At 56.9% G+C, this 24575-nt stretch overlaps 2 protein-coding genes across 2 annotated transcripts in view; both read right to left on the bottom strand.

Annotated features, from left to right (window-relative positions):
• Nucleotides 1–6844, bottom strand: part of DLG3 (discs large MAGUK scaffold protein 3) — an 80675-nt gene extending 73831 nt beyond the window's left edge. Inside the window, exons 1-2 of the mRNA XM_072876591.1 lie at nt 6662–6844; nt 4401–4532 (exon numbers count right to left, since the gene is read on the bottom strand). Of these exons, the coding sequence (XP_072732692.1) occupies nt 4401–4532; nt 6662–6677 (148 nt within the window). The 5' untranslated portion in view covers nt 6678–6844. The remainder of the gene's footprint in view (nt 1–4400; nt 4533–6661) is intronic.
• Nucleotides 6845–7267: 423 nt separating this feature from the next.
• GDPD2 (glycerophosphodiester phosphodiesterase domain containing 2) lies at nt 7268–16141 on the bottom strand. The gene is made up of 15 exons (XM_072877060.1): nt 16028–16141; nt 14743–14846; nt 14576–14669; nt 14268–14327; nt 13800–13898; nt 13329–13422; nt 12745–12890; nt 12150–12232; nt 11454–11604; nt 10685–10900; nt 9674–9825; nt 9162–9309; nt 8843–8925; nt 8375–8403; nt 7268–8073 (listed from the first exon to the last, which is right to left on the bottom strand). The coding sequence occupies exons 1-15, from the start codon at nt 16139–16141 to the stop codon at nt 8021–8023; spliced, it is 1626 nt and encodes a 541-aa protein (XP_072733161.1). The 3' UTR covers nt 7268–8020.
• Nucleotides 16142–24575: the final 8434 nt, after the last annotated feature.

The raw sequence follows: 24575 nt of genomic DNA, 5'->3' as shown, positions 1-24575 counted from the left end.
ACCCTCAGCCCATTTTAGATGCTTGCCAGGAGAGGGAATCGTTGCTGGCAGCAGGGATTAGAGAAGTTTCAGGATTGGGGGACAGGGTTCAGGCAGCAAAGGGCACGGCCATGACAGGAGTACACTTTAGGACACATGTGCATATGGCATTAAAGATAATTTAAATATATGCTGGTTTCATTAATTTCTTATGGGCATCACAAGTCGCACACAAGTCTGTCTCGCCTGTGCACTTTAAGAGCAGTGCTACCTGAAAAGCCTCAGTAAGAAGACATTGTGGTAGCAAAAGATGATGCTGCATGTTCTGTCTTACAGCCCAATTTCTGTTTGATGACAGTATAAATCCACTCTGGATCTAATAAGGAAAAGTAACTCAAGATTTACAGAGATTAGAATTTGTCTAACAATTTCCTCCTGGGGTCAATACATCAAATAAATGTCATTAAATATTTCTTTAGCACCAGCATCCGAGGGCTAATGCAGAGCCCTTGTGCCAGCTGGCACGTGCACTTCCAGAAAATGACATTTCTTCCCTGATGCATGCACTGTTATCAGCTGCGTCACTGCAGATTTACCCCAAGCAGAAACTCCAGCCTAGCACCAGCCTCCCAGCCGCAGCCCGGCTGCCGTAGGGAGGATTCACACCTATGGCCATCACAGTGGAGCTTTCAAGCAAGCTACGAGTTTCCATCCTTGGCTATGGGCTAATTTGCAAGAGGAAGAGTCCTCAAGGCTGGGAATCCTCCAGATTCCTCCAGTTTTCCACCCTGTCTCCTGCAGCCATCTGGTTAAGCCGCAACTGCCAGCCCCAGCAGTGCTGTTGGCGAGCCGAGTTCCCAGCTGGAGTTTTGCACCCAGGGAAGCACTGCAGGTCAGCAACAGCCTGCCCTCTCCTCATGGCTCCGCAGAAGCAGGGCTCTCCAGGAGGAAGCTTTTTGGGGGTAAAAGGAGCTGCAGGGGAGGGTTGGGGGCCCTTTGGGCTGCTGGCAGCTGGGGTGGCCAAGCACATGCAAACCCTCCCTGTCTGCCCAGCTTCGCTGCTGCAAAGGGCACAACGGCCCCTTTCAGCCCTGGCTCCGGGAAGGAAAGGTCAGGGAGCTGCTTCTGCATGTGAGCCCCGTCCCTCCTGGCAGCACGAGATGAGGCCAAGCATCAACTCGAGGGGCTCCGGGGAGCAGAGGGAAGGCAGGGCCACAATTGCCCCAGCCCAGCCACAGCATCTCTGAGCCCAGGCTCCTCAAGCACCCTTTCACCAGGCTGTTTCCCTGCAAGTCACGCGCTTGGCTCTATGGCCTCAGACGCAGGGAAAGAGGGGCCAGGAGGAGGGAGCCAGCATAGCCTGTTTTCCCTCTGCACCGCCAAGGAATTTCTTTTGTGTGGAGCAGGGGTTAGCGCATTCCAGCGCAGAGCAGCTCCCACATCACTGCACTGAGCCAGCTGCCGCGGCACCCACCGGGGCAGGAGCCGTCCTGGCAGAGTCAGTGTGGCCCGGGGCACGGGTAGCTCCTGGGAGAGGGAGGTGAGTTTGGCACTGTGGTCACAAGGATTTAAAGGGCTGTGTTGTGCTCAGAGGAGTCTGGCAGAAAATGGTGCATGTGCAGAGCAACACTGGGCACGATCACGGCAACAGATACATCCAGCCCTGGACACCGCACAGGCTTTATCTGAAAATCCCAGCAGATCGTCCCCTGGAGCTGGGCAAACTGGAGTCCACAAAACAACTTATTCTTAAAAAAAAGCATATGGAAAGCCATATCCCTGGAATTTTTCATGTGGACCAACTTGGAAAGCTCCATGACGTTTGACGCTTCTGGTAACTCTACTATGACATAATGCATTTTGGTGTTCAAACTCAAGCCAGCCAATGCATGTCTTAGGAGAACATTACCTGTAGGAGCATGCGATCTGAAGACAGGGAGGTACCATCCTCTGCATTCATGTTCCCCAGGGGCTGAAAAAAGCAGGCCCATGTTTCTGAAAGGCTGCAAGAGGAGGGACTTCTGCAGGCCGAGACCTCTCTGGAGCCAGAAGCATCTGGCATGGCATGGGGCAGCGAGATGGGAGCCCCTGCGCTGTGAGGCGTACCTGCAGCTCTCCTGCAAATCCTCCTCCCTCATATAAACTCTGAACCAACTCCATGACTCTGAGCAAACTTCAGACAGAGACACAGCAGCCCACTGGGAAAAGGGGGGGTGAAAAGCAAACAAAATAGAAATGCTCCACCACCTTCCCAGAGCTGTCACCATGCTCCAGTGGGTCCAGACCACGAACACTGAATGACCCCAGTGTGTGCCAGCCGTATGCAGGCACAGCGAGCGTGCAGCCGGACACAGCATTGCATGTGTCCATGCACGGATGGAGGAATTCACAAACCCAAGCTCTGGGGGGGGGGCAGGGGGAGGCGGAAGTAATTAATCCAAATTCCTAGTTAGGTAAACACATCTAGAGAAAGCTCGCTCTGGCACAGGGAACTAATATCCTGTTAAACCAGTTGAAAAGGTCACCAGCAATCAAGAGACACTCCCTTGTGCCAGCATTGACAGGACACCAAGACAGACAGCTTAGAGCAGGGAGCTGGGAAGTCTGTGTAGCGTCCATGTGCCAGTGTTGCAAACTGCAGCCAGCTCGGCCTGTGTGTAGCTCTCTCCAGCTATGCTCTCCCCGCAACACTGGGAAAGCTGCTCTCCCCACAGCAGCTTGGGAAGGCAGCTTCACTGCCTTCACACAGCCCTGGGGAGGGCTGGGGGAGCAAACAAAAGCAGCAAGAGGTGTTGGGCTCATGTCAGGTTTGCCAAGGCGATCACAGCCCTGCTGGGGACCACTGCCTCCAGCGTGGGGCTAACCATGGGCTGGGTTGAGAGCAGGTTGTATAAATTTTGAGAGCGGGTTGTATAAATGAAGAGGCAAGAAAGGAGATGCATGCTGGTCTCTTCGGCATGGGGGCCCACTGCCCCGGGGAGCCCTCCCTTGCCACATGTCTTTGCTGCCGATGGCACAGACATCCCAGCGCAAGCCCTGCACAAGGACATGCTGGGGCTGAAAGCCTCTAGGTAATGGTCCAACAGCAAGAACAAGGAAAGGAGAGAAGAAAATAGCTGATGACACACTGCTCATCGCATGGTTGTATTTAATTTTCAATGGATAACCTGAAGCACAGAGGAGCTGCTGGCAACTCAGGGCTCTGCAGGCACAGAAATGGGTCTCTGGCTGCAGAGGTGCGAAGAAAAGGCAAGAGCTGCGGAGGGAGGAGAGCAATGGCGAGGGGGAGTGCCAGGGCCGAGACAGCCTTAGGTCAAAACACACCAAGAATGAGGCACAGACCACGTGTGGAGCTCTGTACTCCAGGGCCCAGGTCCTCCTCTAGGGTGCAGAGCTTCTGGGGTGCTTTCCCTTCCTTCCAATCAGGGAAACTCGACTTCTCTCTCAGGAGGCCCAGGAATGGAAACTGCCAGGGCTGCGTGCGCTTCTCTGAGGCCCACAGTGAGTGGGACTTAAGGAGAGGAGCTGAGCAGGAGCTCCTGCGCCCCTCTTGGCACACGGCAGCTTCTCCAAAATTAGTGCCCTAAGTGAACCTGCACAGCCAGGATCTGGTCTGCTGTGGCAGGGAATGGAGCCGAGCAATTTCAGAGTCCAAAACCATTGAATTTTGTTTTTCTAAAAAAAAATACTTTGCAAAGAAAGTGCATTTTCAAATGACCTTGTTCAGCGAGATAGCCATGCGTCTTGCATGGAGAAGCTGCGTAGGTTGGTGAGACTCCAGCTGTGTTTGTCTAAATCCACATGGAGAACTTTAAGCTGCACTCCAAATGGCATTTTCTGGTGCCCAGCCCCAAGATGAGCCTTGCTGTCAAGCCTGTTTCCTGTGTGAAATGGAGCTGCTTGCACAGCGTGTTACTCGCAAGCGCTTATGGGTCTAAGAGCAAGAAAGGCTAGGATGCCCCAACAGTAGCAGGTTGTGATGAAGCTGAGAAGCAGAGGGAGGAGGGAGGCCCCATGGCGGAGTGTCCTTAGTACAGCAGCAGAGCTGGAAACGCAGTGGTGGCTGCGCACACACCACGCCTGCACTGCGCAGAGGGTGCTCACGGCATTGTAGCATCATTTAGTGGGTGCTGGATGGATCTGGCATGGCCTGATGAAGAAGGGTTTACCCCTCGTCCACAATCACCCAAGGGAAGAATCCTGTTCACGTTGCAAACACTCAGCAACTGCAGCCCCGACCCCCACTATCTCCTGCCCAAGCCCTAGAGGGGAAAGACAGCCCAGCTCCCAGGCGTTACAGGCACCCATGTGTTTGCACAGGATGCACCCAGCCTGGTCAGTGCCAGCCACCTGTGCAGGATCAGGCCCCCACGAAAGCCCACTGACCGCAAAGCCCCAGGGACCGCACAGCAGGGGCTTACCCAGCAGAGCCTGGAAGAGTTCACTTTGGAAGATGTGCGAGACTTTTCCAATGGAGGCTTTTAGCTCCTGCTCCTCCGGGGACCGCAGGGTGCTTTGGTATCTAGTCAGAATTTCCACTGCCCGTTCAGTGTCTGCAGAGATGACACAGGAGTAACAAGGCATTAACACTGAAGGATGGACAGACATTGTCAGGGAAGGCTTGAGTGCAGCCTTGAAGCAGTGCAAAGGGCTCACCTGGGTAATGTCTCAAGTTGCCTTCCAGCTCTGGAAGTCAGACAGCCACAAAAGCAGCCTCCTTACACGTACCTGGAAGAGCTAACCCTGCCGTGAGGTGCAGAGGGGGGCCATGGCAGAGAGGTGGGCAGGGGCTGGAAGGGAGGTGGTTCTCCTTGTTGGCCCTCCTCAACCCTGAAAATAGGGGACTAAACCCAGGTTGACTCACCTCCAAAGCTCATGGCACTGGGCAACCTGAGCACCTCTGCCACCTCCCAGGCAAAGAAGCTGTTCAGGAGCTGGACATGTCCCAGTTGCACAGGGCTATGAGTACTACCCCAGGACCTGCAGTCTCCCACATGGGGCCAGATGGCTGCAGCAAAGCCGAGTGTAGCCCCACTCATGTAGCACAAGATACCGCAAACAGCTCAGCTACATGAGTGGCAAAACTTGGGTTTCTACAGGGTGAAGCCTAAGAATTGCTCCACGCAGCAAGGAGCCTTGGGTCAGCAGGAGACACAGTGGGAAAGGAACATAATGCCTTGGGGTCAGGGAAGGAGGAATGCTGGCTAGGAGGGGAGCTGGAGGCTGCCATGAAGCAATGCTCTGGTTAAAGGCTCGGCTCACCATAGCTGTGATCGCCTACAACAGTGGGGCTGTGATCTCTCTGTGCCAGGACACCTCCATGCTTCTCTGGGCAGATGCCTGGAGCTGCCAGTCCAGCTCCAGCCCCAGATGTGACCCATCTCTCAGGCGCGTGGGGAGCTCCCATGGACCTTGAGCCCGTCCCAGCCCTATCAGTGAATATTTCCCTTTGTCACCCAGGCCGCCCGCAGACAAAGGCCGTCTGTGTGAGGAGGCGGGGAGCTGTTCCGCCACTGTTGGGGACTCATCTTTTAACCCAGGAACTCATGCAGAAAGGATGACCCTGCTCATCCCAGGGCTCTGGGCAGGGAATTCAGGTCATCGAACAAGGGCGCCTGTGTCTGCTAGGGTGTGTGCCACCTGCTGTCCCAGCTCACCCGGCTGGCTCCCCTCCCAGCTCCTCCTTGGCCAAAAGGGGAAGGGGGTCCTGCCTGTGTCACCGGCCCACACTGACTCATTGTGGGAGCAGAACAGAGAAAGGAGTTTGGGAAAGCGTGAATAGCTCCTGTTCAGAGCTGGGTTCCACACTAGCTCAGGAAAAGCAGGCACTTCCCAAAGCTCCAGATTTATTGGGCTTTATGGACATCCCAGCCCTGTGTTATCACAAAGGGCTTCCTTTTCTGCAAGATCAGACAGTGGCTTCAGACACTGTCCAGCATCCCGCAAGCAGGGTTGAGTCATCTTCACCTGGTCATTCCTGACCTTATCAGCAGAAGCTAAAGAAGCAGGTGGAGAACTGGGGCCACCACATCAGGACACAAAGACTGCGAACCTGGTGCGAACATCCCACCCCAGTCCAGGCTGCACAGAAAAAGCAACATGCACCCTGTGCTTACCCCTGCACTGCTGGCCACGACCAGCACCGGGTGACAGCCAGCTGGAGCAGGGGAGTGCTGGCACTGGATCACCAAACCCAGGGAGGTGCTGTGCCCCCAGCACACGGGAGAGACCGGAGCACCCTTCCTGCAGCACCCAAGAAAAAGCACGCGGTGTCTGGGGCCCATGTCACCATATCTCAAGGTGCAAGTCCCACTTACAGGAGGTCCTTCCTCGCAGGGCCCACAACCCTATACCTGCCATCCCCACAGCACCCAAGGGTGCTGCAAGCACGGCATCCCATAGCTACCCACTCCGAGCCATAGTGGCACAAAGACATGTCCTACAGCCCAGAGAGTGTGTGAAGCCGGGGCACCCGGTCATCAGGTATCAACCCCGGGGGTGCACCGGGCAGGGCGGCCCGGCCTATGGCTGGGGGAGAGGGAGGGAAGGAGGGCGAGAGCTGCCCGGCAGAAGCGCGGGGCAGCGGGTGCAATCCCGGTGCCGGTACCGGCAGGGCAGACACTTGTTGAGCGCGGTGGGCCGCGGTGCCCGGGGCTGCGGGGCAGGGCAGGGCGCTCCTTACCTTCCCGGCGGATCATCGCTCCGCCGCGGCCGGCGGCCGCTCCGGTCGGTGCCAGCCCGCAAGCGGCCGAGCCGCCGCCCGCCCCGCGGGAACCGGCCGAGGAGCCGCCCCCCGCCCGCCTCCCGCCGGCACCGCCCCGGCACCGAGAGCGAGCCCGCACCCAGGCGCACCCGCTAGCTCTGCCCCGGGGCGCGGCTGCTCGGAGCCCGCCGGGCTACCGGGGCGGCTCGGCGTGCGCACCCCGCCCCGGGAACCCCGTCAGGCACGCCCGGCTCGGCCTCCCCTCCCTCCTCGCTGCGGAGGGCCCGGCCCGAAGGAGCCGCTCGGCCCCCAGCACCGCTTCCCCGCGCTGTCACTAGATGGCACGGACGCGCCGCGGATCCCCGCCTGCCCCGGGCCGGTACCGGCTGGGCTGCGCCTGCCCCGGGGCCGGCAGCGTTCCCGGCAGCCGGGACCTGCGGGTAAAGGTAGGGGGGTGCAGGGGAGCGCGAAAGGGGGAGGAAGCAGTTATGCCCAACTCACCCCTTCGGGGTCCGTCTACCGCTCCCGCTGATTTATTGACATAAATAGGTAGGAACAAGTAAAACTGACCCGACCCCCTTTTCCAAGTTCAAGGCCCAGCTGCAAAGTGACCGACGCTGAGTCCCACCACTCCCCTCTGTAGCCTTGCAGCAGCAGGAGCGCGACCATGGTCCTGCCAGCCCCAGACATGACACCCTCCACCCCCAGCCCCTGCTCCCTTTCCCCCCAGAGCAGCAGGCACTAACTACTGCATGGGGTGCCAGCACCCTGGCCCGCAAGCATGAAGCCAGCAGCAGCAGGGGCAGGACTTGTGTCCAGCATGGGGGTGAGAAGAGGTCAGCTCCCCCACCATCTTGTGAAAAGCTACCCCACCACACCTCCTCAAGCCACGGGGCAGGGCAGCCCCCAGGGCAGCATCCCTTTAAACAAGGTTTCCCCAGCACTGGCTGCAGAGCTGCTGATGACAGGTAGAGGCTGCCCTTTCCCTGCACCGAACAGCAACTCAAATCTCCACTAGCGTCTAAACCCCAGGGCAGAGGTCTTAGCCCCAGCTCTGCTGGGTAAGTACTCAGCCCCCAGGCACAAGCCAGCCCCAGGAAACCTCTGCAAAGGCTCCGGTGCCTTGCTGCCAGTGGGAACTGGGAACCCAGTTCCAGGTCTTTTCAGCTGAGGGCAGTTGCACACCACACAAGGAGCCAGGAAGGCTACAGGGGACAGGAAGCTCAGGAAGGAGTCTGCGAGGGAAAGGAGCCTCGAAGCTGGCCTGAGGAGTGCTCCCCACTTGAGCTGTGCAGGGCTCTGGCTGCCCCTCCCCATGGCTGATGCAGGCCAGAGGGGTCACTCTTGCATCAAGCTGTTGATCTTTGTGAGCAGCACGTCTGTCTCGGACTCTGGGGAGACAGAGAGAAAAAACAGTCATTGAAGGCAGCCACCATTCCGCAGTGACAGGCAGAGCAGCCTGAAAAGCAGGTCTGAGGAGACTTGGGGAATGTGGGATTCCCCAGTGCTGTCCCACAGGGCTGTTTGCTCAGGGCAGGACAGGAACTCCCTGGGCTGGGATTCCCTTCCCTCCCCAGCCGTCCCAAACCGCTCTGTCATGTTCAGCTGGAGAAAGCTGCCTGCCTGCCAGGGAGAGTCCTGCAGGCACAGCCTGGCTCCGAGGGAGGGGAGCTCACATCTGTGCGCACTCACCCACTGGCCATCTTCTCTGGGAGCATTTCCTAGGAGATGGAATAGGACTGATGTTAGCATGTCAGTCTGGCCTCCCCCTTCCCTCCCCTGAGCTCCCAGCTGGACACTGTGGGGCCCCACAGGGATCTGCTCTCAGTACCTGCAGCACTGGTAAAGGAGCAGGGCCAACGTCCCCCAGCCTCAGCCTACCAAGCCCTGGGGTGCAGAGCAAGCTATTAAGTGTGAACTAAGGCATCCAGCAGCTCAAGGAAGGGTCAGGCCAGATTTTTAGCTGCAGCCTGGTGATAAAAGCTGCCTCCACACATTGCTGTCTCACTTAGCCAGACAGGAGAAGGACCCCCCAGGATGTGAGTCCAGAGAGGGGTGGCAGCAGATACAACTGGGTTTGGGTATGTACCAGTCACCCAGGGCACACTAAAGCTTCCCCCAAAAAACATGCCCCGGAAGGGGGAAAGGGATCAAACGTACTTCAGCAAGAGGAAGGCCCAGAGGATGGCAAGGAAGGAAGTGCAGTCTACAACAATCCAGATCATGAGGTACGTGCTGCTGGGCTGCAAGGCAACAAGACAAGCCATGAACACCAGCCAGGGATGGTGTGCTAGTGGCACAGCCCAGCCTGCTGTGCTAGCAGTCCCTTCTCCAGGGTCACATGTTCCCATGCCAGCACAGCACTGAGCAAAAGCCACCCTCCAGGCAGCTGGCTGCCCAGGGCTGCTGCAAAAAGGGACCCACAAGTGCCTGGGGCACAGGGCTGTGGGGCAGGGTGAAGGATGGAGGGGTCACTTACGAGCAGCCAGATGGGGTGTTTCATCTCCTTCAGCACCTGGCAGGCATTGGTGGTGACAGAGCTCACCCCAGAGCACCACAGCACGGAGAAAAGCCAGGGCTGGTTCACCACATACAAGTTGACAGAGATGTCGTCCTGGCGGTACTGCCTGCATAGGGACAGTTGTGCTCAGAGCAGCAGACAGCAGGGTGCCGGCACACTCAGCGTACAGCCAGAGAGGACTGTATGTCTGGGATGCGATCCAGCGTTTGCAGCCACACGGAGCAACTGTCTGGAGAGCCAGACCCAGGGCATACTTGCTGGCAAGGCAGGAGGACTGCAGCTAGTTCCATCCCCTGCACCAGCCCTGCCTGATAAGGCGTGCTTGTCTGCAAGGCTGTAGCACACACCCTGCCCTTCCCAGCAGTGCACTAGCACTCACCGTCAGCTGGCCCTCACCTCTGCTGGCCCCTGGGACAGTGCCCAGGCCCCACAGCCCACAGCTCCCAGGCTCCTGGGCTCAGGGCTCTCACCTGATCTCCTCAGAGCTCATGTCCTGGTAGCGCAGATTGACATGCAGCAGTGGCTCCTTCTCATTCTGGTGTCTCTTCCGGCCATAAACTTGCTGAACACCTGGGGCTTGCTGTTTGACCTGTTCCCTGAACGCATCTGGCAGCCAAAGGACCTAGGCAAGAGCCAGAGAGCACATGCAGAGGAGAGGTGCTCCAGAGAGCTTGCTCTCTTCCGATATTTCCTTGCAGGTCCACATGGCCTGCTCAGACAGCTGCTTCCTGTCCCCCCCCCTTCTCCATGCTCAGCTCCTCCATGAGGATCTCAGCCAGGACAGTCTCCTAAGAGCTTGTGCTTACTTCTTGTCTGGGACAACAGACCCCACTGAGGGGGGAAAGCAGATCCAGCCCAAGAAAGCTGCAGCAGTTATGTCCTTTCTGGGTCCCTGAATGCTTCAAGCAGTGCATCCTTTTGGCCCCAACTCTGCAGCAACAATGCACCTTGGATCAACACTACAGTACAAGTCTTTGCTGTGTCCTCTCCTGCTCTGCATTCCCAAAAAGCCAAGAAGGGAAAGCGATTTGGGTGCTAATTCATCCCCTCAGGGCAGCACATGTCCTGTGTGGCAGAGGTTGGAAGAAGTGCAAAGGCAACACAGGAGGTTGCAGCAGAGTTCAAGAGCTGCAGGAAGAGGTGTGGCGCAGCACAGGGAGGGGGAAGCCTAAGCATTTTTTTCCTGCTCTTGCTGTTGGTCCCCTCCCTACACTGAGTCACTGTTCACACACCAGGGTGGCCAGTGCTAGGGAATCAGAGTATGTGGAGGGGTCTGAAGCTGTAGGCATTAACTCCTAATTATTGGCAACTTCTCCCAGCTAGAGAACCCCACACCTGGACAGGGTTGCCCAGCAGGGATCACATATGGGTATTTGGTGTATGGGGTGGCAGGGATGCTCGGTGGGGTTGGCAGGGCAGCTCCCACCACAGCAGGGGTGTGACAGCAGGGCCCGTCAGTGCTGGGGTGGTGGCCAGCTCACCTGCTGTAGTGGGATGCCTGACTGTAAGATCACTTCCAGGGTGGCATTGACGAAGCTCTGATAGTCACTGTGGTTCTCAGGCCGGAGGTCAAACATGATGGAGATATTGCTCTGCTTGGCTGCCTTTAGCACCTCTTCCAGGGATGGGATCCTCTGTTTAGTCACCTGGTCGCGATCATCAGCAGAAAGACTCTGCACAGTGGGAAATGGCCTCCGCTGCGACGGTGAGAGAGAGTTAGTCATCATAGGCAGACCCCCGTAAGCTTCCACCTCCCAAACTGGTGCCTCTCTCTGGCTCTCAGTTTCCTACACTGGCCTCTCCACATGCTCTCCAGTGCAGGCAGGCACAGGGGTCCTTCCCCTGCACATCCACGGGGCACCTCTACCCTTCTCCCCACTAACAGCACAGTTCAAGCAGCCCCAACACCTGTGGCCATTCAGAGCAGCTCAACAGTTGGTTAGTCACCTTTTGGGTAGAGCCTTGCCACAGCTGCCTCCAAGCCCAGGCAGGCTATGCAGCTCAGAGCAAACGCATGAGACATCTCCCCTCAAACCAGCCTCCTCCGTGACTCAGCTGAGGAGCCAGAACATACCCCAGCTTGGGGTGTAACCGCACCCAAGGGATTCATGCAAGTGTGGAAGTGCTTCTGCACCCTGTCCAGGTGTCTGCCAGGACCAGTGCTGCAGAGGGAACCTTCCCCAGGGCAGGGCTCGTGCTTCACTCACAAATGCACCCATCCCTGACCAGCCACCCCAGGGGCATCCTGACCTCCAGGAACCAGCTGCCAGCATCCAGCTGCTGGAGGTCTGTCCAGTTGAAGGCGGTGCTGTTCAGGGCAGCCCTCTCAGGGAACACAGCCTGCACGTTGGTGGTCCTGGTGAGTTCCTCGTCATGCATGAGGAATGGGACCCCGTCAGCACTGGCAAAGGAGCAGAGAGGGAAGCTCTGTGTTGCAAGCTGTTTGTCCCCTGTCCCTGCCCTGGCATTTCTGCCCCATCCCAGCCACCCTGCTAGGGTAATCCCTACGCTTATGCCTACTTGTGGTCATCTACGCAAAAAGGTGAGTGTCTGGAAAGCACAGAGCACCTAGAGACCAAGCCAGGAACCAAGTAGTTCCTTGCTCACTGCAACAGCTGTCCCCATAGTAGGACTGCATGAGATGAACTAGAATCAGGGTCTGTTTTCCAAGCAGTGCCCCTCCCCTGATGGTGCCTCCCTCCTAATGCCCTGGAAAGCAACCTGCGTGGGGAAGACAGAAACCCAGCACCTTTCCCAGATCGTTAGGACACCAAGCTGGAGCCAGTCCCATACTGGGAAGGTGGGAATGGCAGAGCCCTTTGAACAGGGCTGCCTCCAAATGCAGGCTATATCAGTCCTCCAGGTGTGTTCCAGAACACCCCACATGGAAGGTGACATCCCAGGATATACAGGCCCCTTCCTCCGAGTCCCTGCTTGCCCCTTTACCTCACCATGACGTCTGTCTCAAAGACTTGCACACCACAGTCCACCGCCTTGCGCAGCGACATGAGGGTGTTTTCAGGGGCCAGCTGGAAAAGGAACAGTGTTAGTGCAGAGGCACAGGCCGGAAGGGGCAGGAGGCAGGCACTCACCCTGCCTGGCTGCACCCAGCAGCATGGCTGAGTTCTACAGCAACCACAATGAGACCGGGGTGACCCTGGTAGGGTGGGGGACGGAAAAGGGCTGGGTGCAGACAGCCGGAGCCTGCCTAGTCCCTGCTTCCCAGCCCACAATACACAGCCAGGCTTTCTGCTGAGAGTTGCCTGTTCCTGGTCCAGCAGCACTCAGCAAGCAGCTCTGCCCTGTGGCTGCTGTGCCTACCCTCCTTATTCTGTGCTCACCCATCCTCCAGCCCTGTGCTGCCCTGGCTGGTGTGGGGACCCCTCTCTACTGGGCTGGCTAGAGCTCGTCCAGGCCTGCAGCAGCAAGGGTCTGATGCCCATGCCCCATGGCCAGGCACGGCCTAGCTTTTGCTGGCAGACCAGCCTGCCCCATCCACCCTGACCACTGTGCCAGAACGCTGCCGGTGCTGGTCGCTCACCATGGGGGCTCCTCGGTGGCCAACCAGGGCTGGCTTGGGAGGCAGCTGGTTCCCCTCCATGATGCAAGGGGAGGTGATTCCCAGAGGAGCCAGATACAGTGCGATCATCACTGCGCAGTACACAAGCAGCAGAAATACCTTGAGACCTGCAGGTAGAGACAGAGAAGACAGATGAGTGAGGTACAGAGGAAGTATTTTGCAGGCCGTTAGTAATAAGCCAAGGCTGCTTCACGTGGCATTAACTTATGGTTGCCTTAGGTCAGGCATTGCATCCCCAGCCTCAGAAACACTGCAGATTTATTCTTGGCCTACTACATGTCCTTGCACCCCAACCCAGCACTTCTGCAGGACTCAGTCTGCCATCCATAGCCCTCCTTCAGCTGCAAAGGCTGAAGCTGCACCAAGGGCTGGGCATGAGAAGCAGCAACCAAGAGGAGGCGTTACTACCAGACTAAGTCCTGGGGACCTGCTCCCACTGCACCGATGCTCTCTGTGCACCACTCTGCCACCCCTGCCACTCAGTTGGGTGGTAGGAAGCAAAGCACCAGCCAAGGGGCGGGGTGGAGACCTTGGAGGGGGATTACCTGTGTTGCGGGTGCGGTAGATGAAGCTGGCCAGGGGCCAGGCAAGGAATGTCATTCCCCCTACGATTCCAATGTGCAGGAAGGGACCTGTTGCCTGGGGAGGCAAAGGCATGATGTCAGCCAGCACCAGCAGCCCCATCCCCAAAATCCACATGCTCCAATGCCAGGGATCTGCCACTGCAGCCAGCACCGCTGGAAGAACCACAGTGCCAGGGAGGGAAGGACAGGTTCCTGGGGGGACTGAACAGACTCCTCAACTCCACCGTTCATCACCCTGACTGCAGCTGCTCCAGGCAGGACTGCAAGAGCAGGAGGAGCACCTTGCCTGGCCAGGCAGCAGAAGTCAAGGGCAGGGAGTTAACCCCCATGGCACACAGCCATGCTTGGGGCTCCAGTTACCACCCTTCAGCTCATCCCCACAGGCCACATCCTGGGTACAGCGGGGGAGTCTCTGGTATTGAGGTGACTCACCTGCAGGGAGATACGTGCACTTCTCCACTCCTCCGCCCACTTTATTCCCAGCCCTGTGAAGGCTGCAGCCACCACCAAGGCAGTTAAGATCAGCAGGGTCTGTGGGGCAGGGCACAGGGCAGTTAGGGGAGCACACAGCATCCTGCAGGCCAGCTGGTCTCTGCCCTGGAAGGGCTGGCAGAGTCCTCCTCATCCTTTCCTCCTGAGCCCCTGCAAGTCCTGAGACCCCGATTCCCCCATCTGGGTTTACAGCTGAGCTCTGTACCCCACGCTTTGAGCAAGGGGAATATTCCCATCTGAGAGATGTGTGGCTGGGGGACTAACAGCTGCAGCCCAGCTCAGCAGGGACATTCAGCCACTCAGTGGGGTTACAGCAGCCATATGCAGTCCCAGTAGGCTGGTCACAGCTTCCCAAGGTGCAAGGGCAGCCAGAGCAGGCATGATCTCCCTGCACCCCCAGTCTCTCACCTTGTGCAGCCAGTGTAGCTTCAAGGGCTGGCCGCAGAGCTGCAAGCACAAAGCAAGGACCTGTGAGAAGAACAAGGAGATGTCACAGCTGGGTTGTACCCCACACCTCAGCACTCTGAGGGCACAGGACTCAGCCACAGGAGCTCTGGCCCACTGACACAGGCAGGGTCTCTGGCCATGCTCAGGCTAACACAGCTCCAGCAGGCCACCAGCAGGCTCCACCTTGCTCTGCACAGGGCATGGCAGACAGTCTGTGCTCAGTACAGCTCCCTGCCCCCACTAGCCCAGGCAGGATCAGTGGGGCTCACCAGCAGCACAGCTGAGTAGGTGATCAGCATGGCCGTAGCTATGAGCAGGACCAGGGACCAGTCTAGCCACAACTTCCTCTGCCTGAAGATGAACCTGCCAACAAAGGAGACTGTCAGAGGGGCAGGGGTTACATGGGGAGCAAGGCTGGATGTGGGATCCTACTCACTCATTGAAGTTGTGGAAATCATTGAGGATGACGATGGCGAAGTAGACCCACACCAGTGTGAAGAGGAAGACACAGAAGAGGAAAAGGAACCAGCTGCAGTCACACTGAAAGCCAGAGATGACAGCTATGATACACCTGCAGGGCACCTAGCCCCTGGCCAGGTTGCTGAGACCCCTGGTGAGCACCCAGCCTGCAGCAGGGTGCACAGGGCGTCACAGCAGGCACTGGCCTCGTGGGTCCAGGCACTGAGCTGCCCCATGGAGAGGGAACAGAGCTCCCCAGGAGAGCTTTTTTGGCTGGACCCATGCTACAGGAAAGATGGACCAGCATCTCCTTCAACAAGCTAAAAAGCTGCCCATGCCAGGCTGGGGAGGACGGCCCCTGTGGCAGGACTGCCTCCTTTCCCATGCAGCAGCCCTTGGGAGCAGGCTGGGATTTGGACATGGGAAGGGGCAGGGAGCCAGGTCCTGTTCCCTTCTAGCTGGGTGATCTGTGGGCTGGGCAGAGAGGGGTGCTGTGCCTCAGAGCTGCCATTGCAGCAGTGAGCCTGCAGACTGCTCCTGCCTGCCCAGCCAAAGCCAGGTCCAGCTTCAGGGTCTCCATCCCCCTGTCCTGCATACACGGGGAGGTGAGGGGTACCACAGGTGCTGAATGGGACACGTGGCAGCCCAGACCAGCTCACACATTCCAGGCAAGACGGGACAAGCAGCAGCACAGCCGCTCCCATGGGAGTTGGAGACCTCAGAGAATCCCAGGGCCTCACCCCTCCCAGGTTACAAATTGCCAGGGACACCCCCTTCCAGCACCCCATCGGTGGGGGCCACACCCAGCTCAGGAACCGTGACTCCCACGTGCCTTGCCAGGCACTCAGCGCCCCGGGACCTGCCCGCCACGCTCAGCCCTCAGGGAGCACAGCACTCTTCTCCAGGCACACACGAGCCCTGCCGCAGACACATGCTCAGCTGGGCAGGGGATGGCCACGGCTCAGCCTTGCTGCTCTAGAGCGTGCTGCTCTACCCTTCTTGTCACCCAGCGGGAACAGACAGCTCACCCTCTCACCTTCTCACTGCTCCAGGCTAGGGCAGTCTCTGGACAGAGAGGGTGCCAGGTAGCACCCCAGCTGTCTTGGGGCTCAGCACTGGGAAGCAGGACCAGTGGCAAAGGCTCAGCAGCCCAATGGCTGGGCTGAGTGCCCCAGCCGGAGCCCTTCCCCACCCTAGCCAACACTCTGAGCCTCCCACGCAGGGGCTGGCCAGCCCCAGCTCGGCATCACCCATGGTATCACCTTGGTGGTTCTCAGGCCCTTCCTCTTCTCCTTCTTGGCGGTGATCCACTGGCAGCTGTAGAGGCAGAGCAGGCAGGTGGCACAGGGGCGGCAGCAGCCAGGGGGGTCTGCCATAGCGCCAGGCTGTCCCAGGCCAAAGGTTAGGCGTCCTGTGGGAGTGCACACAGTGTGTTGGCACAGACCTCCCAAGACACACTACCCCCTGCCCGGTGGGGATGGGGCATTGCAGCATCCTGGGTCCAGGTACCCTGGCAAGCGGCTGCCCCAGAGCCCTGGGAGGCAGTGGGGCTGCTGGCCGTGTTCCCAGGCAAGGCATGGTGCCAGGGAAAGCGGGAGCACAGGGTGCAGCCCAACCTGTTCAGCAGGCTACCCTGGGACCCTTCACTCAATGAGCTGGAACAACCGCAGAGCTGGTAGGGAGCAGGGCCTGCTCCCCAGCCCAGGGTTTGGCACTCCACCTCGGAGTCAACGGCACTGTGCAGGCTCCAGGGGCTGGCAGCCTTGCTGGCCAGCTTTACACAACCTTGCACCCAGGCTCCCCAGGAGTAGCCCAGCTGCAAGGACCACGCAGCCCCATGCCGCAGCCCAGGACTCCTGCTGCGCAGCTGGGGTTATGTGCGACAGCCTGGGAAGTACTCGTCCTCCTCCCTAAGCCCAGGTCCCTGCTGAGGCAGCACCATCCTGGCAGTCCCTCCAGCTCAGCTCGCCCAGCAAAGGGTCCCCAGGGGGGCTGGAGGAGCTGCAGCTGAGCAGGCGCAGGATGGTTGTTGGTCCAAGCGCTGTGGGGGGTGGGGGGGAGAGCAGCAGTTATGGGGGGAAACCCATTGGTACAGTCACGGACACACAGGTTGGGTGCAGGGCTACCACTGGGTTTCCCACGCACTGAGAAGGGGAGAGGGCCAGGACACTTTGCTGTGGTCCCCAAATTCCTGGTGCTCGGCTGGAAGAAGCAGGGAGCCCCAAACAAGGTCTCCCTTTATCCACTCTGAGAAACCCATGTTTGTTACCACTTGCCCTGCTGTGGAGTTACTCCCTCTCCTCATCTCAATATCCCCAAGAGGCCAGGCACCCCACGCAACACTATCACCTCACAGATTAAGCCAGGCTCTCATTTCACTATGACCACTGAGCCAGGCATGGGAGCCAGCCGACCACATCCTCCCAGCCACATCCTCTCCAATGTTGGGGGCAAGGGTGTGTCTAGCAGGGCCGTGTCCCGTCCCAACCTGGGCCCTGGAGAGGGGGAGCAGAGCTAGCCCAGGCCCTCCCAGCCCCAGACAGGCACACCAGAGTGGCTCTGCCATGCCCTGGCTATGGCCAAGGTCAGCCTGGTCTCCCCCTGTGATGTAGCAGGGCCCCAGCACGGCACCTCCCTCCCAAATACCACCAGTGTGTTGGTCTCCAGGGCTGGGGTGCAGAGCCTCCCCCAGGACCCACACAGAGCTGTGGCTGCTGTGGCACACACAGCCAGGTACCAACCCAAGAGCAGGACCCCTAACCTGTCCAGCCAGCTTCTGCAGGCTGGGGGAGGTCTGGGGGCTGCCATCAGCAGGTCCAGCCAGCCAAGGCACAGGGGATGCTGAGCAGCACAGCGGTGCCCACATCCGCTGCCCCCTCTGTCTTCTAGGGACCAGATCAGCAGCTGTGATCTGCTCAGTGATCACACCAAAGGAGCCAGCCCTAACATAAGTACAGGAAGCTGTGGGACCAGAGAGTTTCCCTCCCTGATGCCCAGGGGCTCCGGCTGCAGGCTTATACCCCTGCTGTCACCAGAAGCAGAGGCACCACTTCCACCAGGGAGCAGTGGGCTCAACCAGCATCCCCTGGGACTCACCCCATCCCCCTGTTGCTGCTCACACAGGCAGAGCGCTGGTGCCAGCAGTGCTCAGGGAAACCCTGCCACCCCCCTATCTGGCTCCTAACACAGGGTACAAAGTACAGTAGGAGTGACTGTAGGTACCAGCTGAACTTCAGCACTCAACTGCTCTGAGAGGCTGTTGCTGCCAGGACTGGAGCTTGGCAGAGCAGTGGCACAGGACTGGTCACAAATCTACACCAGCAGTGCTATCTGGAGGGTTTGGAGCGAAAATGCCACCCTGTTCCCCAGCTCAGAGTGGGACTGCAGTTGCTACTGTGCACCAGTAGTTATTGTGCAACACCCCTTCAACAGGGCACAGGTCCTAAACAGAGCTGGGCTGGGCATGCAGCAGACTCCGCTCAACTTCTGCTCTGGCTCCAAGGGGAGAGCTGCACAGCAGGAGCTGGGGGTCCGCCAGGGCCAGAAGGAGCCCTCCTTCAGCTCCCACCAAACAACCCCCACAGCATTTCCCTGGCCCTAGTCTGGGAGGCACAGGGGGCTCGAAGGGGTGACAAACCCATTGCTATAGTCACCGACACGGCAGCATGCGCTTGCAGCCCCGCAGGGACCTTTGTGCCTCAGGGGTGCTGGCAGAGGACAACCAGGTGGCCATGGGCAGGGCAAGACCCCCTCGCCCTTGCAGAATTGAGCCAGCCCAGGCTGCGTGCCACTGAGCAGGTCAGCAGGAGCTGACACCCAGCCCTGCTGTCCCCTGACCTCACAGGAGGGAGAGCAGAACTCCCGGCTCAGCATGGGGAACAGGGTGACCCCAAAGCAGCAAGACAAGCACAGCCTGGCCCAGACCCCCCACTCCCTGCCTCATGCCCCACATCTCCCCCATGCAGTCAGCCCTGGGCTCCCTGTCCCTGCTCTCTGGAGCACGGGAACAGCACGTACAGCCCCTTTCCTTCTCCCCCTCAGCTGCACACAGGGCCAGGACGATCACCCCCCTTGCTGCTCCGCCAGCTCTCCCACAGCTCCCGTGGCAGCATGGGACGGCGTCCCGATGGCATGGGCTGCCACCCCAGGGCAGCAAGCCAAGCGGGAAAAATACCTGCTCCCTGTAAACGTCGGGTTCCTGCAGCTGGGACGCCGGCAGGCCGGGTGAGTGCTGGAGCTGGGCGCTCAATTGGGCGTCCCTGCGTGGCAGAGCCCTGCTCTGCTCCTCTGCTGCCTGCTCACACCCTCCTGGGTGTGTTTGCGGCCCAGCGGGGCTGCCGATGCCGCCTGCAGGTCTGCACAGGCCGGCAGAGGCGGGCTGCCCGCAGCGGGCACAGCAGGCAGGGCCAGGGGTCAGGGCGGGCCCCTGCCAGCGGCTTTGTGCCCCGCTGACTCCGGCACAGCCTCTGCTCCGTGGCCACTGGGAAAGCGGAGAAGGGGCCCAGGGGGGCGTCATGCGCCGCAGCACAGAGGCGTTTGCAGGCAGCCCACGCTCCAGACGGATTAAGGCTCCAGGGAGACCTCCGGGAACGGGGAAGGCAGATGGAGGCAGAGCTTCATGCATTGCCGGGCCTTTGAGGAAGGGGCTGTGGGAGTCCCTTTCTCAAAGGGAGACTTTTCCCTTCCTTGCAGAGGAAGCCTGGGACAGACACATCCCGGGCCACCACAGCTGGCTCAGCTGACACTGGGGCATGCTTTGAAGGCAGAAGCACAGAGGTAAAAGTGGTTTCTTGCCTTAAGCCAAGAGAAACGCTTCAGAGCCAATGCATTTGAATTTGCTAAAAGCAGCAGGTGAAAGGAGGCTCGGAGACAGGGGCCTGATGCCACCTGCAGATGGATGGGGCGATGCCTTCCATCTCCCCGGCTCCCTCCCTGTGGCACTGCACAGCTGTGTCCCCCCCCCCTCCATTCCAGGTCTCAGCAGAGGCACAGCCCCTCTACAGGTACCTGGACCTTTCCATGTCAGTGATTTCCTCTGTCATTGCCTGGGATCTCGGGGGAGCTCTGTGATCTCCTGCCACTTGCAAAGGAGCCAAGAGAGCTGATTTACAGTGAGGTGACAGCATCCTGCAGTGACACAGCAACTGCCAGGCTAGGAAGAAGACTCAGCACTCGCCCTCACAGCTGATCCTATTCCACACCATTATTAACAGTTTTGGCACAAATCATTGAACAGCTCCATGAAATGTGCTGATCAAGTACATCTGCAAGGCCTTATCCGTGGAGGGTCTAGAGCACTGCAGGAGGGGTTGTGTAATAACACCCTTTGCTCCACTCTCAAAGGAATAAGCCGAAAGCATTGCAATGGCCAGGAACGCCCCTGGGATGATCAAGCAGCCCTGCATCCCAATTTTTTTCAGCTGTGAACAGCTAGCAGTGAGGTTCACCTCCCACATCCACATGCTCTGCCGGCTCCGGCACAGACCAACCGTGGTGCCACAGGGAAGAGCAAACCTGTGGCGGGGGTCTTCCCAGTGGGACTGCGTCCTAGGAGAGCCCCTGGGATGCAGAGAGCCCGTTTTACCAGATTAAAGATATTTAGTGCTGGGGATGGGGTTGCAGATTATAAGGAGATGAAGAAGTGAGCACTGCGGAGGGGTGAAGGCCCACTTAAGCCAAGAAACAGCTTAGGCAGCAGACAGGGGAAAACTGACCATGAATGAAGAGACTGAGGTGATACTGGAAGAGGGGAGGTTGGAGCAGAGCTCCTGGAGACCCAAAAGGTGTGGATTTTAGGGATGTGGGGCAAAGTTGATGGGAGAGGCATCCCTCAACCACGGGCAGATGGAGCAGCAGGACCAGAGGCTTCCCCCAGGGATCCCCCCGGGTACTGGCCGCCGTCTAACCGCGCCGAGCAGGAGCCCCCTTCTCTCTTGAAGATCAAACTTCGGCGCTACGGAGGGAGCGAGGCCTCCGCGGGCCGCACCGGGCCCTCGCCAGAGGAGCCCCGCGAGAGATTGGCGCGCAGCCCCCGCTGCCTGCAGTGGCCGCCTCTGCCCACCAGAGGGCGCTGCCGCCGGCGCAGTGGCTCTGCCGCCCCCGAGCACCGCCCCGCACTCTATGGTCCCGCAGCCCCTCCCGCCGCGCTGGCGGGACCGCTGCCGGTTCGTGGCCGGGCGGTGCGGTCCTGCCCGGCGGCGCCCGGACACGGACAGCGCCAGAGAAGGGGAGCGGCGGCAGGACCGCTATACCCCTGTGAACCCCCGGCTTCAGCCCCGTGGGAAGCGGCAGCCATATTGAGCGAGGGCAGCGGCACCGTATTGGTGCCTGTAGGGGGCGTAAGCCATTTTGAGTACTGGCACGTGCGGCGGGCGACAGCACCGCCCAGGCCCTGCGCGGTCAGTGCCGGCGCGCAGCCGCCAGCGGGCGCGCTCGTCCCGCGCTGCCCCGCCTCAGGGCGGCCGCCTCAGCGATCCGTTTCACTCCGCGCCCGCACTGCCGCCTCCGGAGCGGCTGCCCCCGGCCAGCCGCTCCCTCGGAAGGGCCCGGCCCCCGGGAGCTGCGTGAGAGCTGTCAGGACAGCTCGCCGCAGGCCGCGGCGGCCGCGCTCCAGCCGGCAGCTCGCCCGGGAGGCTCCTCGGGCTCCCCCTTCCACAGAGGTGCGCCTCGGCCACAGCACAGCCCTCGCCAGGAGCTGCCTACTGCCTCAGATGACTCGGGCTCAGATCGTTTTGGTGTTGTAAGAGGCCAATGGAGGTGACTTACACTGACATCTACTTTACTTCTATCCACATTTTAGGTCTTCCTGCAGTTGATGTTCACACAATAGGAGTCAGCAGCTCACTGAGCTGAATTGCTGCTGCTTTGTGATGAGGGAGATCTGCCTTGTGCCACCTCCATTCAAAGTGAGCCTTACCAGAGGAGCAGGTCCTGGCTGCCTCAGCCTGCTACAGCACAGGAGTGCAGGCCAAGGTTTCACCAGAAGGAAGGAGCAGAAGTTAGGGACACTTGATGGCAGAGTCTATCAGACTGCCAAAAACAGGCATCCTAGGCATACGCTGGTCTGCCAGCTCAGATGCTTGTCTGACCTCCAGGAGCCAAGTCACAGTTGAACAGTTAAAGCTAACAACCAGAATGCATAGTCAAGCTAGCTTAGCTCTACAGCTGTCTCACCATGAAGTCAGAAGTGCCAGAATTAGTTGGGAAGAAGACAGAAGATAATGTCCCTGTCAGCACAGTTGAATCAGCTCATGCACAACATCAAGTGTTGCATTGCTGTAAGTAGGGTTTGTGCCCTGCCTTCACTTGTGAACAGTCTCATCTGTAAACATTCTTTTAAATTCTAGTAAAGGCATGAAAATAAATGCACAGAGTGATTAGGGAAACTGGTCTAAGTGATCAGGGAAACTTATGTTGGTATATCACAGTTCAGCTGAAGTTACCTCCCTAGACTTTTAACTTGGGGAGCAGAGAAGGTATTTTCAACATATGGAAGTGACTTAATAGCTTTATGTTAGATTCTTGTTTGTCAGCTGAACTGGTCACAAACCAGTCTTTTCAGAAAAAGATGTAAGCCACTTTCAGTACCTTCTGTTTTTCACTATATGGTGTGTAATCTACAAGAAATACAGCTTTTAAGTTTCACTGTTTCAGGGAATGTTTTCCCTTCATGTAATCTCTTATGGGACTCAAGATCTGGGATAAAAGGGTAAGGCAACACAGGTTTCTGTAACCATTATTTCCCACTCTCTCAGCTTGTAATGGACAACAAAAATTCAGCATATCACCATTCCTCTGCTGTCAACACTTTAAAAGCCAGTGGCACAGACTGTGCTTCCACCCCAGCTAGTAGCTGACCTACATAAACTGATAGGCCAAGGCAAAGATCTCTCCATCATGAATCTAAAAATAGCTACTTGCTGATAATCTGCAGCAATATAGAATTTGCTACATTTTGAAGCTATCTTGCATAGGCACATTAAGAAATTAAGTTGTTAGAAAGAACTACTCAGAAGGTAAAATGCCTGCTTAAGGGAGGGTATATGGATCATGGCACTAGTCTCAACGGTTAGGTTCACTTTTTCCTAAAGGCCAGAAGCTTATAAGGAATGTGGTGAACAAACTTTGGATCAGAGATTTTTTTTCTCAGAAGTAGGCTAGTTAAGGAGATCAGGAATGCAGATTGTGAGAGTATTGTTCAGCATGAGAAAAACCTCTGTGGAGAACTGTATTTATTTCAGCTCTTACCACTGAGTTTGTATGATACAAGGCAAATCACTTGACCCAAACTTTTCATGGGTGGTCCTTATAGTTTTAATTTCTTAAGTACTTGAAAACAGCATGGGGCTGATTTTCAGGAGTGCTAATCATTCATTGTTGTAATTGAGATGAATCATAGGAGCTCTGAGGATCAAATACTAACCAGTGTTAGGAGTTTGAGCTGCACAGTAACAGTAGACCTCAGATTGGGCACTGTACCAGTGCAGCATTTAGCCCCACTATTTTCATAGGAATCTAACATGCCTCAAGGGTTTATGGAGATACATTTATTATTGTATGGAGAACACAGATTTTTACAAGCACACAGTAGAAAAGCAGAAGGTAATCTGTTCAGTAAACATTATACTGTATACATACAGTTAGGAAATGATTTTTTTAGGCATTGTGGCATGGCATATCTAAAGTTGATAAGAAGGCAAACGAGTATTCTTGGGCTCCCTGAAAAAAAGAGGAATTCAAACAGGCAAGTCTTGCTTTCATTGAAAAAAATTTAATTACCAGATTCTGATATTTCTGTCAGAGATCTGTCCTGTAAGATTTACATACTATACTTAAGTGGTGATTTCAAGGACTGAAATAATTGTTTTTGTTCAGATGCAGCTTTTTGTTTTTGCAACTTGAACTAGTTTATAATTTGAAGTTGTTTATCATTTGCCATTTCCTAATTGCCTTATCATTGCATACTTAACTGAAGCTACACAATAACAAACTGAAGCCAAATCTTAAGTATTATATTTAAGATATGATAGAAGGGATGCTCACAGGGTACACTCACATGCAGTTTTGCATCTTAAGCTACATATTTTTGGGTTTTGTATCATCTACAAAGGAAGCTGACTAATTTAGTTATAGCAGAACTGTTTTTCTAGTTCATTTCCTTTACAGGGATAATTAGCTTTACTGGAAGTTAAATAGTAGGCATAACTTACTGAATGGGGCAACACTGATACTCTGCAGATCTGGTTCCACTTGCTCTGCATTGAAAAACATACTTGAGCAGTATCAGTGGTTTATGTTATTTTCTGACTAATATTTGTGGGGTTTTTTTTCAGAAAAAATATAATACTTCTCTTGTCAATAAGCATAAAATATCTTATCTGCCACTTACTTCCATTGTTCTACTACAGAAGCTTTTTTATTTAGCTTGTTTTGTTTACTAACTTTTAAGACATTATTTTTGTACTGGGATAAGCCTTTGCTATGGAGTGTTTGCTCCTGACACATTTCTAACTTCTGTTCAGAGTTACAGTTACTGTAGAACAGCATTTTTCCCCCCTTTCAGGATCTAAAAGCAGCTGTGAGATCACTATATTAAGGCATGCTATGGAACACAAAATCTATTTGTTGCTTAAGCTGCCTTTCTTTTCTCATTGTTTCAGAAGCCTTCTATGAAGTCATTACTGCTCACTGATGCTACTGTTAAGCCATATACTTTTTGCAGCATTACTGAGGAGCTAACAGCAGTCTGGAGAGAATAAGACTCTGGATCAGTATTCATGTCAAAAACAAGTTTAAGTACTTGACAAAGAA

This window comes from Ciconia boyciana, chromosome 12 (genome assembly GCF_034638445.1).
Source record: "Ciconia boyciana chromosome 12, ASM3463844v1, whole genome shotgun sequence".
NCBI classification, from domain to species: domain Eukaryota; kingdom Metazoa; phylum Chordata; class Aves; order Ciconiiformes; family Ciconiidae; genus Ciconia; species Ciconia boyciana.
The sequence above is the reverse complement of the archived record's forward strand: the minus strand, read 5'-3'. Positions and strand labels throughout refer to the sequence as shown.

Bases quoted from the DNA above. Each gene is read 5' to 3' on its own strand.
- GDPD2 (XM_072877060.1), bottom strand. From the start codon at position 16,141: ATGGCAGACCCCCCTGGCTGCTGCCGCCCCTGTGCCACCTGCCTGCTC. The intron at 14,328-14,575 runs GTGAGCCCCACT...TTCTTCTCACAG, and splicing joins CCTACTCAGCTGTGCTGCTG to GTCCTTGCTTTGTGCTTGCA. The intron at 13,423-13,799 runs GTGAGTCACCTC...TTGCCTCCCCAG, and splicing joins GTGCACGTATCTCCCTGCAG to GCAACAGGTCCCTTCCTGCA.